A 12,820-nucleotide genomic window follows, 5' to 3' on the forward strand; every position below is an offset into this window, starting at 1 on the left:
TAAAGTTTAACCAAATATCTGTGCACCCCTGGCCCCGCCAAGTTGACACATAAAGTTAACCATCACAGAGTGTCACAGAAGGAAAGCTTGGCTGGAAAGAAACTCTCATGAAACCTTTGAAGTAGGGCCTGAAGAAAAATGGCCCCACACACTAGAACCCCTCAGAAAGTGCATTTTCCAACACAATATTTGGGGAGCGTGCCTGTACTGCTGAGAGCCACAACTCTGACGACTTCTCACGTTGTACCGTCATGTACGGTTGCACTGGTCCAGCCAGTTGTACATGAACAAAGGTTCCTGGGTCAAGGGGGCAAGTGGAGGCTGAAATGCATGCAGCTCACACTCTGAGGGGCTGCATCTGCCTAAAGGAAAAAGGGGGCCTTTGCCTAATTTTCCCAAGCCATGAACCAGGGCTTCTCCCACATATTGAGTGTCAGCAGAGCATCCTGGGTGGTGGGCCACGGCGTATTACAGATGTGCACAATACGGGTCCTCTCTATGTTTGGAGTTGCTGGGAAGGGTCATCACCTGCAATCACAAGAGGCCTCTAGCCACAGGCAGCCTCCAGGCGCGAGCAATCTTGATTGTTTACTTCATTGTGCCATAAAAATATTTTCTACATATGCTGCGATGTAAAGAAGATTGGAGAGCACTGTGCCAAGGGACTTGCCTTATTCATCCAGAAGGCAATTCACCCATTTCAGAAAGGGCACATGTCCATCTGCCTATCTAAGCACAAGCTATGTCCAGCAGCAGAGGGCTTCCTGGTTTTCATATTGGGATGTGGCGATTTGCAGTCTTCAGGTAAGAGGTGGGCAGAGAAAGTCTAGGTCCAAGGTATCTGCCATTATCTGTGGTTATGGTTTAGTTTCCATGGAGAGAATGCTGTCTGGCAGCCTAGATCACAGATACATAGCTTGGAGTCCTAGAAGGTTTGCTGTCCTGAGTGCTGATGGTTTTGTCCACCTGTGCCCGAGAGGGAGAGAGAGGACATGTTAACATAAAGGTGCTGCTGGGGAATTCCAGTTCCCATGAGGAACCCAGGGGAGTTGCCCCGAGGAAATGTGGGGTAGCAGGGCCTTGCCCTTTGCTGAGTCTTTCACCTCTGCCCCAGCCGCCCCATTTGGAAGCCTTTGGGTCATTAACTGTTTCACCCAGAGAAAAGCAGGAGGGAATGGTTTTGATCACAGGCTTGAGGCAACAGCCAGGCTCAAGCCACTTGTCTTCCTTGTTCCTAGTTGAGGCCCAGTTCCTTCTGTACCTTCTCCTATTCACCGTGGCAAGTCACCTCTGCTAGCATCTCTCGTGCTCCAGTTTAGAACACTGCAGGCAACCTGCCCACTGGCTTGAGGAGTCTTTGATCTTAAATCACATACTGACCAATGAATAATCGTCATTCAACTTGTCTAGAGGATTCACTTTGAGATATCTCAATTCAGGACTCCCTGATGCATTCCTCAAGTCTAGTTCTTCACACTGCAAGCTCCTCCTCTGTTTCCTCCCACTCTCCTTCAGATCCTGGTTCAAACATGTGAGCACCTCGACCCTCACTTCTTGCTTCTCCTTCCTCCTTTCTTTTCCTTCTCTTCTTGCCTCACTCACCTCTTTTTTCCTTCTCCTTCCTTCCCCTTGGTCATCACTGAGGGAAAAAGGCCCCCTGTCTCCTTCTGCGGGGCGCTTGACTTACCTTTACAACTTTCCTACCTGTCCGGCTCACAGATGCCTTAAAGAATCAGCTCTTGATTTTTTACTTATGGATTCACTTACATTCCATTCCATGTTCCCAATATATCCTCCCACCATTCATTTATTATCATTATTTTCCCATTTTTCTAGACTCCTGGGTTCAAATTTATCTTTCATGATTAGCTTCCTGCGTATTAGCTCAGCTATTAAACAGGAACACTTTCTAAACATTTGATTCCCCAAGGGACCCCAAAGCTGTCCTTCTGACAGTAGCAGAAATGAGGACACTCAGATGGTGACCGCCCCTCAACAGATCCCCCACATGGAAAGTTCTGTTAAAGGACAGGGTTTACTGTTCCTTTGCACATTCCAGGGAAAGACACGGAAGCACAGGGACTTGTGACTATCACTAGACCACGACAAATGGTTGTGCGGGTTGCACACTGTAACACTCAGCTGAGGGGGCAAATGGGAGCCGAAATGAGCCTGTGTTCTGCTTGCCAGTCTGTGTACCTGGTGTGGGCCTCCGGGAGGCACCTGTTTTCTTATTTTCACACCGTGAGCTAACAGAGGCCCTGGGTATTGTAAAGGCTGAGGTTTCCACACTATGATTAGGGGTTCAGGGGGTCCTGCACTTAAAGGGAGGGATCAGCACCCCAAACAGGCCAGCCTGTGAATAACCATTGACCTGGGGAGTAGGGGTCTGTGCATGTGTGGAAGTACCTTAGACCAAAGCCCTCAGCCAGTAGTCCTGAGAAGTCTAGAGAGGAGTCCCAAGGAAAACAGCTGGCCCTTTGTTGAATGAGCAGGTGTAATAGCAGAATTGTTGGAACAGATATGACAACAGGGATAAAACGTTAGAAAGGATTGGCATTATCAGAGTACTGCACTGTGGAATACGTTGTGTTTCCTGGCTTCTCCTTGGTGGGAAGCACCTGTAAAACACCTGTCATTCACTTAGTCATGGAACCCAAGCACAATGTTATGTGTCCCCCTTCCTACTTCTACCCCTGCCCATCACTCCTCCCTGGTAGCATTTTCACCAGGTGGACTTCTCTCCAGGCCTCAGCTCTGCTTCCACCCAGCTTTGGAGAAGTTCTGGGTCAGATGAGGGTGCGATGGGAGGGTGGGTAGCATTTGGGCAAAAAAAGTCAAGAAGAGGGGTTTGCATGGTGGAGACCGAGTTTCGCTTAGTCAGGGTATTAGCTTTCCATGGGCTTTATGGACCCCGCTGCCCTATCAGTCCAAATACAGTGCTAGATTCATCAGGCAGGCCTCAGTTTACCCCTTCAGGGGAGCAGCTTGGCAGAGGCACAGAGAAAGGCAATACCAGGTAAAATACTGATTCAGGGTGGAGGTGAGGGAGGGGCAGGCAGGTCAAAGGCAGGTGGGAGTTAGCGGGTGTGGGACAGAGTGACTCTGAGTCTGAGCAAAGTAAGCTGCTGCTGCAGGCAGACAAGTTAATTGAGTTCAAGGGCACCTCTCTCAGCTCTGTGACCTTGGAGCCCCCTTAAGCAACCTGTTCACCTGGAACAGCCCTCACCTCACACCAGGGGCTCTCTTATAGCTTGTCCCCTGTAGAGGGTGCTTCACTCTTAATTATAATTCTCATCTCATCCAGACCCCCACATGAAAGTTTAGGGCCTCATCCTGGAGGCTGCCATGGGATGACAATTGACCACCTTCCTGTCCCCATAGAGAGAATCCTGGCGTCATTTCCCTGACATGGTATTTCCCTGACACGGTATTTCCCTGATATGGTATTTCCAGATTCTTGCCTGTGGCTTCTGGCGAGGCAGTAGTAAAGAGAGGCCTGCCCCCAGTGACTCCCTGTCTTGGGAGAGCTGGTGAAGATCCATGAGTCGCATCAGCTCACCTTGGGCTGGGAGATTTCATCGTAGATTCTGAGCTCTGCTGGCTGAGGATCTCTTGGAGCATTGACATATGTGTATATTGTGTTCTTTGAGGCAGCATCTGTGTCACAAATAAAGATAGAAACACGATATGCAAAAGGTGGATGACTTGCCCTAGCCCAGTGGTCGGCAAACTCATTAGTCAACAGAGCCAAATATCAACAGTACAACGATTGAAATTTCTTTTGAGAGCCAAATTTTTTAAACTTAAACTGTATAGGTAGGTACATTGTTATTAACTTAATTAGGGTACTCCTAAGGCTTAGGAAGAGCCACACTCAAGGGGCCAAAGAGCCGCATGTGGCTCGCGAGCCGCAGTTTGCCGACCACGGCCCTAGCTGATTTGACTCAGTGAATAGAGCATTGGCTTATAGACTGAAGGGTCCCGGGTTGGAATCCGGTCAAGGGCATGTACCTCAGTTGCAGGCTCCTCCCCGGCCCAGACCCTGGTTGGGGCTCATGCAGGAGGCAACCAATCAATGTGTTTCTCTCACATTGATATTTCTCTCTCTTTTCCTTTCTTTCACTCTCTCTAAAAAAAAAAAAAAATCAATGGAAGAATATCCTTGGGTGAGGATTAAAGAAACAACAACAAACACACACACACACAAAACCAAAATCAAAAGGTGGATGACTTTTTAGAGATGGTCTATTCTAATATTTTCTTTTTAAGGTGAAGAAATGAAGCCCTAAGAGATGGCTCCCATCCTCTGGAGATGGATGCTTGGTGTTTGGACTGTCTTTCCCTCTTCTAGGGATTCCATGTGCTACGGGAAGCACCCGGCTCAAGCCTCACCCAGAGCTCAGCGGGAGTTCTTTTCTCTTCTAGAGTCCACATTAGGCTAAAGAGACTCTTCAATCTCTGCGTGGGCAGTCAAAGCAGCTCTTCTACCCAGGCTCTTCTGAGTGTCTCTGGCACTTAGCATTGACTGCCTTGCATGGCTAGTTGTTTTTTAACGAGAAGGTCTTGGTTTTTCTACTAGACTGAGTCTCTCTAGTTACATACTGTGTTGGAATCTTCTGGTACATACATTACTGTTATTGCCTCACCGTTAAGCACATAGCAGACACTCTACAAACATTTGAGGCTTGCTTGATCGACTCACACAGTCAAACATTGATTAAGCTCCCTCAATGTGCCAGACTCTGTGTGAAGCTACAGAGAAGCAGACAGGAGAGACACGTTTCCACTTTTAATAATTTATGGGCCGGTAGAAGCATTCATCCCAATGTACCTCTTTTCTTTGCTCCTAACATGGAACATTTTAGGATCAAGTTGAAAAGATACAGCTAGAATTTAGAGTCTTCATGTTCAAGGGCACCAACATAGCCACACTTAACAGGTCTGAGATGAGCAATCTCAGAAGGATCCAACATTTCAGAGTTTAGTCCTGTCCAGCCCCAGCCTCAGACTTGGTGAGTGAGCTAGACTGAGTGTTCTCTTGTCTCACTTATAGATAAAAAAAAAAAAAAGCAGCCCTTTTTCCTTCCCAAGAGACGGTAAGGCAAGCATTTCAAACTCAAAGGCTAACATGGGCCAAATAAACGAGACATGTGGCCTGCAGGTTGCGAGTTTGGCATGCTTGCTGTAAGGTATTGAAGACAGATGTCTTTTTTTTGAGGAACCCTGAAGATCACCTATGGCCTGAGCGGGTTGTGTGACTTCTCATCATGAGGCCAAGCCAGGGCCTATCAATGATAGGTATGGTAGCTAACACTGACTGATTACTTACTATGTGCCAGGCACCAGACAAGAGTTTTACATGTGGAATTCCATTTAACCCATGACTATGCATATTTTATAATTGAGAAAATGGAGACTCACCATGATAAAATAACTGGTAGCTGATAAGTGGAAAAGCTGGGACCTTCACCCCAGACCAAGCATGTCAAACTCAAAGACTAACACGGGCCAATTAAACAAGGCATGCAGCCTGCGGGCTGCGAGTTTGACATGCGCACCCCAGACTGTCTGCAAAGCACAAGCTTAGCCTTAACCACTCTGCCATGAATTCGTCTCTCCCAATCGTCATCCAGAGAAACTTGTGGCTGAAAACTTACCAGGTTTCTTATGGAAGATCTTGAAGGAGGAACCTGAGGAATCAGACCAAAGGAGAGTCAAGAACCAGGAAGCAGAGGGAGAACCTCCTACATCCAGGCTTCTTATTCTGATTTGAGCGAAGGGGAGGTTTTGGGTGGATATGGGGTCAGGACGAATAGGATGGTGTAATTTCCCCCTAAGGTGCAAAGGTCAGCTTTTCTGAGTTGAAAATAGCACAAATACAGAAGAATCCAGAGGGATCTGGAAGAATCTAGTGACAACCATGGAGTACCAAATTAGGACATGTTCCTCAGTGACTCTCCAGAGTAAAAAATATGATGGAATTGAAAGTGACCCTGAAGACCCTCTAATCCAGTGGTTCTCAACCTTCTGGCCCTTTAAATACAGTTCCTCATGTTGTGACCCAACCATAACATTATTTTCGTGGCTACTTCATAACTGTAATGTTGCTACTGTTATAAATCGTAATGTAAATATCTGATATGCAGGATGGTCTTAGGCGACCCCTGTGAAAGGGTCATTCGACTGCCAAAGGGGTCGCGACCCACAGGTTGAGAACCACCACCCAAGCCTTCTATCACATGTGAGAACTCTGAGCCAGAGAGGTAAAGATACATGCCTAATGGAGCACAGCTTATTAATGGGGGTGCTAAACTTGAACCCAAGCTCTGGGCCCACTAGATACTGGTGATCCCATGAACAGATTCTGAAGAGCCTTCAGAGTGATACCATACAGGCAGGGCCATCAGTCTGGGAGATTGTGTGGTTGGTGGGGTGGGGATTGTAGAAATGCTGATTCCCTGGGACAAAAGACCTCTCCACACCCCTTGGGTAAATGACTCCAGTCCTAGGGAGAAGGAAGGTGCATTCCCACATTGGGGAAATCTTACCTCGTCCTTTCTTGCAAAAAAGGAACAAAAGCACTGAAGGTAGGATAACTATAACCAGAAAGAGCACAGCCAGCCCACTCAGCAATCCAGCACGGTGAATATGGAGGCCCGTGGGGCTATCTGGAAATGGAAGAGGCAGTGAGACAACTCTCGGAAAATCGGCCCAAGATGCTGGGCAGGCTTGGCCACATTCCAGGGGAATTGTCCAAACTGGGGACCCTCCAGGGGAGTACCAGAGCTTTGAGGGAAACTACACTTTCTGCTATCGAAAGCCAGGGTTAGAAACGGAACCAGGGATCATCCCTCTGGTTTGGACCGGTTTCTAGGGCTTCCTGGGAGGAGAGGCCCCTGGGGACCAGGCCCAGCATAAGGGGGGCACATTGCCCTGGAGAATGAGGCCCACACTCAGGCCTTACAGCTCTCCAGAGTGATGGGTAGGACTTCAGGAAAGATGGACAGAGCTGTTACCTGCACAGAGCTGCTGGGCAGAGATGGAGTCAGAATTGTTGCTGACGGGGTTCCAGGCTGTACAGGTGTAAGTCAGCTCTTGGTTGTTAGGAGTCTGGAAGACTTGGAGAACGCTACCCTCTGTCCCCATAGGACTCCAAGTGTATGTCACATTTTTTTCTTCTTTCTCCATGGAGCATGTCAGTGTGACATTACAAGTACTGTTCGAAGATGTCGTTAAACTCTGAGTAATTTTCGGCTTCCCAAGCCTACCTATGAAGGGGAAACACATTAGCCTATACCAGCTTGTGAGGGCCAACTGCTATATTTAAAAAACATTTTTTTCAAATGTTTATTAAACACAGCTTTCATGTAAAGGCAAAGTATAAAAAGTTAAAATAAAATAAACCATATTCAAAACAAACAGAATAAATACTCAAAACTCATCACTTTCTAATTTTTTTGACAATTTACCATTATTTATGCTCTAAAAGTTATTTATGTCTATGTATCTCTCTTTTGTAATGATGTGTAAAGTCTTTCCAATTCTGCATGTCTTAAAATGTTCTATTTGTGACATCATGGATGGTTCTTGAAGCTATGATGCTAATAAATCAGGTGAAAAAGGATAAAAACCATATGACTTCACTCATATGTGAAATATAAAACAAAAAGTAACAAACTATCAAAATAAAACAAAAACTTAGACACAGACATCAGAATGGAAGTTACCAAAGGGGAAGACAGGTAGGGCAAAGGGGGTCAAATATATTATGGAAGGAAACTAAACTTTGGGATGTGAGCACACAATATTGTATACAGATGTTGTACACCTGAAATTTATATAATGTTATTAACCAATGTCACCTGAATAAATTTAATATAAAAAGTCAGCCACAGTGGGAGTATTTATATCACAGGAATTGGCAAATGCTACAAACCTGGACTTGATTTATTGTCTTGTTGATGGTTGCTCTAGACTTAAGAAAGCAATGGAGGAAAGGTTACTAAAGAAGATTAAACTTAAAAGTGTGTCCTGTCTATAGCCATTACATTGCAAATAGCAACAACAACAAAAAAAATAAAAAAAATAAAAACAAATTAGAAAATATTCTTCCAGTATTTGAAAGCCACTATCCAATTCAGCAAAGAAGTTGCAACTAAATGTATAAAGGGATGAAAACAAACATCTTAAAGTTATTGCAATAAGCTGCTATGAATATTTGTATACAAGTTTCTGCCTGAAATAAGATTTTGTTTCTCTGAGATAAATGCCCAAGAATGAAATCATATGTAAAACCATTTTTTTAATTTAAAAAATGTATTGTGATAAAATATACATGGCATAACATTTAGTATTCTAACCATTTTTAAAAATATATTTTATTGATTTTTTACAGAGAGGAAGGGAGAGAGATAGAGAATTAGAAACATTGATCAGCTGCCTCCTGCACATCTCCTACTGGGGATGTGCCCACAACCAAGGTACATGCCCTTGACCGGAATCGAATCTGGGACCCTTCAGTCCGCAGGCCGACGCTCTATCCACTGAGCCAAACCAGCTTCGGCTTAACCATTTTTAATTGTACAGTTAAGTACATTCACATTGTTGTGCAAACATCACCGCTATTTATCTGAGAACTTCTCCCCTCCCCCTTTAAAATAGGTTCTATCTTTTAGAGCAATTTAAGGTTCTTAAATAAACTGAGTAGAAAGTACAGGGAGTTACCATATGTACCCTGCCCCATTCACTCACAGCCTCCTCCATCATCAACATCCCCACCAGAGTGGTCCACACAATAGATAATGTACATTGACGCACTATCATGATCACCCAAAGTTCACAGGTGATATACACTCTCGGTGTTGTATATTCTATGAGTTTTGACAAATATATAGTGACATGTATGCAGCATTATAGATCCATACAGTAGAGTTTCACTGCCCTAAAAGCCCTCTGTCCTCTGCTTACTTATCCCTCCCTTCCCCAAACCCTGGCAAGCACCAATCCTTTACTGTCTCCATGGTTTAAGTTACCTCCATGCCTTTTCATGGCTTTTTAGCTCTCTCCAGATCTCAGAACTTCTAAGAATAATTTTTCATTAAAAAAAAAAATAGCCAATCTATTTAAATTCCCACCAGCAATGAATGAGTGATCCAGTTTCTCCACATCCTCACCAGCATTTAGGGTTATCACTATTTTTCATTTTGGCCATTTTGGATTAAACAAAACAACTTGCTCAAGGTCACACAGCTGGCAAGAGGTCTAATTCCAACTAAAATATTTCTTAATATGTGAATGGTTAAATAACCTAGTACATCTATGCTATGAATGGTTCTCCTATAATGAAAGATATAAACTATTGATACTTACAATAGTTAGGATGACTCCTCAAAAGCATGCATACTGTGTGATTCCATCTACGTAAACATTTGTGAACTAACATAATTACAGATATGAACAATGGATTAATGTCTTCCAGGAGCTTGGGAGGGGAAAGGGGCAGTAATGAGTGACTATAAAAGGATGAGGAACTTCTGGTGATGGCACAGTTAAGTATCTTGATTGTGGTAGTAGTTACATGAAGCTACATCTTATCTGTATATATAAAAGCCTTAAGCGACCAAACAACCAAACAACTGAATGACAGATCACTACGATGCGCACTGACCACCAGGGGGTAGACACTCAATGCAGGAGCTGCCCCAGGGTGGTCAGTGCGCTCCCACAGAGGGAGCGCTGCTCAGCTGACCGACCTGTCCCAGTGGCTCACAGCCTGGCAGCAGCCACTCCCTCCCTCAGTAGTCCTGCAGGTCCAATCTCTGGAGGATGGGCCAGGCACCGATGGACTGGTGCCACCGCCACAATCACAACAGTGCCGCTTCCCCTCCCTAGATGCTCCGCAAGGAAGAAATGATATGAAAGTGGCTGCCAGGTGGCTTCTGACAACTGGTGCGAACATCAGTGGGATAGATCTGGATCCCAGGCCGGCAAGGGCATCCTACTGCCCGCCTGGAGGGCTGATTGCATTCTGACCCCCCCCCCCCCCCTGACCTCGGGACAGACACCAGATGCAGGGCTCACAGCTGGCGAGCGCCACTGTGGCAGCAAGAGCCTCTCCCGATAGGGATTGACTGGGCACAACCCACATCAGGTGCAGCGGGGCCAGGATGAACAGGAGTGGTAGGCAGGAGCTGCAGGTGGCATTGGACTGCGGGTTTCAGCCCGATCCCCGCAGGCAACCCTGAGGGACCCCACCCATTCACAAATTCATGCACCAGGCCTCTAGTATATATAAAAGCCTAAGTGACCTTTCGACCGTTTGAGCGGTAGCTAACACACACATTGGCATGAAAACACATTGGCATGAAAACATGGAACAGATTGATGAATCTCAGAGAGATGGGGGAGGGGGGAGGGCAAGATGAGATACCCCACAGATCTTATATGCATACTAGAGGCCCGGTGCATGGATTTGTGCACCCGTGGAGTCCCTTGGCCTGGCCTATGGGGATCAGGCCGAAACCAGCAGTCCGACATCCCCTGCGGGGTCCCAGATTGCGAAAGGGTGCAGGCCAGGCTGAGGGACCCCACTGGTGCACTAATCCATGCACTGGGTCTCTACTATGTAAATAAATTGCACAGAGCGACACGTATACTCACACATAAATCAGTGCCTGTGTAAATGGTGAAATATAAAGTAAGCTCTATTTCTTGCACAGATGCCAATTTCCTGGTTTTGATATTAAAGTATCTCTATATATAAAAGCCTAATTGGCAAAGTGTTCCCTCTGGAGTTGACTGACAGGGAGTCCCTTCGCTAGCTATGATGAGCGATGACCACCAGGGGGCAGCGCAGAACGAAGGAAGTCCCTGGCCAGCAGCTGGCAGCTGCTAGGGACCCTACTGGTGCACAAATTTCTTGCACTGGGCCTCTAGTAGTTATATAAGATGTTACCATTGGGAGAGACTGAGTATAGTGGACACAGATCCTCCTTGTACATGTCTTTACACCTTTCTATGTACCTGTAATTATTTCAAAATAAAAAGTTTTCTAAAGTACTTTGCACGCACTGTCTCACGTGGTCCTCACAATAACCATGGGAAGTGAGTAGTATGATTATTCACATTTTATAGAAAAGAAAAACAAGGCCACGGGACAAATGCTGATAGAAGGTTACATTGCTAAAAACAAGCAAAGCCACACCCTCTTGAAAAGTATTAATATAGTGATGCTTATTTATAAACATAAAATGATTTAGGGAACCCAGTAGTCAGAAATACAGTTGTTCTGCAATAGCAAATTTGCAAAGTAAAAATAAAAAAACAAGCCCTTTATCTTCCCACGACTTACGATAAACTTGAAGTTTGTAGGTCCTGGTGAGTGTCTCCTTTTCAGAGTTCTTTGTGTTTATGTCAGCTTTGTAGATCGCTGCATCTTCCATCCTCAGATTGCTGATCTCCAAGTTGTAGTTCTGACTTGAGACGTTTACTCGTTGCTTATAGTTTTGGTGGGTCACAATGACTTGGGGGGGTGCGCTGGGGAGGGCCACTACAACAGCAACGGACGTTTTGGAACTCACCCAGTTAATGCTGGTAATTTGCTGTATGTTTTGGATATTTAAAGGGAAAGTAACTGTTTCCCCCAGAATCCCATTCACGGTGAGCATGTTTGTGTTGCTTTCAGCTGCTTCCAGACCTGAGGACATAAATAGAAAATTGTAGCCATTTGGCTGTTGCACTGTTCAGAGCTCCCTGTCTCCCCAGGCTGGAGTCTCCCTTAGGCGCTCCCATGGATGCAGATCACCCAGTTTCTTGAGGATGCCTTTTTGTTTTGGCATTCTACCCTAGACATATTTAATATGTTATGATGGATACATTTTTTTAAGGATTATCATTCAAAAATGAAGTTTCCCAGTGAATTTCCAGGGATCCATTTAATTAAAAACATGTTTATCTAGACTTACAGACTCTGAGAGCTAGAAGGAACATAAGCCCCCATGAGGTCTGAGATATTGAATGTCTTTCTTTCCCAATATCAGATGTCCAAGAAGTGGAAGAGTTGGGGGAGGGGCTGGGATGGCTCCTGTGGTCTTTGCAAAAAGGTTACATTTATGCTTCTATTCCTGGCAGGTACAGTGCTCTGGAGTAAATACTCCCTAAGTTGACGATTTGGGGGATCTTTTTTGTTAGCTAGTGTATCTCCAGTCCCCGGAAGAGTACCTGACACACAGTGGGTGGTTAGTAAATACTTCTGGGACATAGTGATAAATGGATTTCACTTGTGTGTTGCCTAGAATGTCTTGGAACAACTTCTGAAGTAAAGTTCATCTATTCATTCACACATTTATGAATGAATGCATATATTTATTCAAGGTCAGCTTTGTTTCAGATACTGTGGTAGGTATTTATTAATGTAATCTATAATACGAATGTTTGTTGAGCAAACTACTCTTTTAAGCATTAGGAAAAACACACCTAGGCCAGAAGACAAACTACTGATGGAAGATTACAGAACTAATGTAATAAGGAGCTGGGGATACAATGGTGAACAAAAATAGATATACTTCCTGCTCTCCAGAATGTAACAGTTAAATAAAGAGACCAATGTGGACGAGGTAACCACAAACGGTTAAATACAAAGCAAGTAAGTATTATGGTGGTTGAGAGAGAATAGCAAGAGGGACTTGATCTGTTTTGGGAATCCAGGAACACTTTCTAGTAAAAGCTGAAGGATGAGTGTATTTATTTATTTATTCCTCACCTGAGGATATTTTTCCATTGGATTTTTAGAGAGAGTGGAAGAGAGAGGGAAAGACAG

At 44.9% G+C, this 12,820-nt stretch overlaps 1 protein-coding gene across 7 annotated transcripts in view; it reads right to left on the reverse strand.

The window, feature by feature from the left end:
* Nucleotides 1-575: 575 nt before the first annotated feature.
* CD84 (CD84 molecule) overlaps nucleotides 576-12,820 on the reverse strand; it is a 33,103-nt gene continuing 20,858 nt past the window's right edge. For 3 of the 7 annotated variants that reach the window (XM_036343519.1, XM_036343522.1, XM_036343523.1), the window contains 6 exons: nucleotides 11,354-11,698; nucleotides 7,020-7,271; nucleotides 6,552-6,671; nucleotides 5,661-5,693; nucleotides 3,563-3,660; nucleotides 576-966 (listed from right to left, as the gene is read on the reverse strand). In XM_036343519.1, coding sequence (XP_036199412.1) covers nucleotides 898-966; nucleotides 3,563-3,660; nucleotides 5,661-5,693; nucleotides 6,552-6,671; nucleotides 7,020-7,271; nucleotides 11,354-11,698 — 917 coding nt within the window. In that variant the 3' untranslated portion in view covers nucleotides 576-897. Of the gene's footprint in view, nucleotides 967-2,409; nucleotides 2,479-3,562; nucleotides 3,661-5,660; nucleotides 5,694-6,551; nucleotides 6,672-7,019; nucleotides 7,272-11,353; nucleotides 11,699-12,820 lie in introns of all 7 variants that reach the window. The other 4 variants (XM_036343520.1, XM_036343521.1, XM_036343525.1 and 1 more) reach the window with 4 other exon arrangements.

This window comes from Myotis myotis, unplaced genomic scaffold (assembly GCF_014108235.1).
Source record: "Myotis myotis isolate mMyoMyo1 unplaced genomic scaffold, mMyoMyo1.p scaffold_m19_p_18, whole genome shotgun sequence".
Taxonomy (NCBI): Eukaryota; Metazoa; Chordata; class Mammalia; order Chiroptera; family Vespertilionidae; genus Myotis; species Myotis myotis.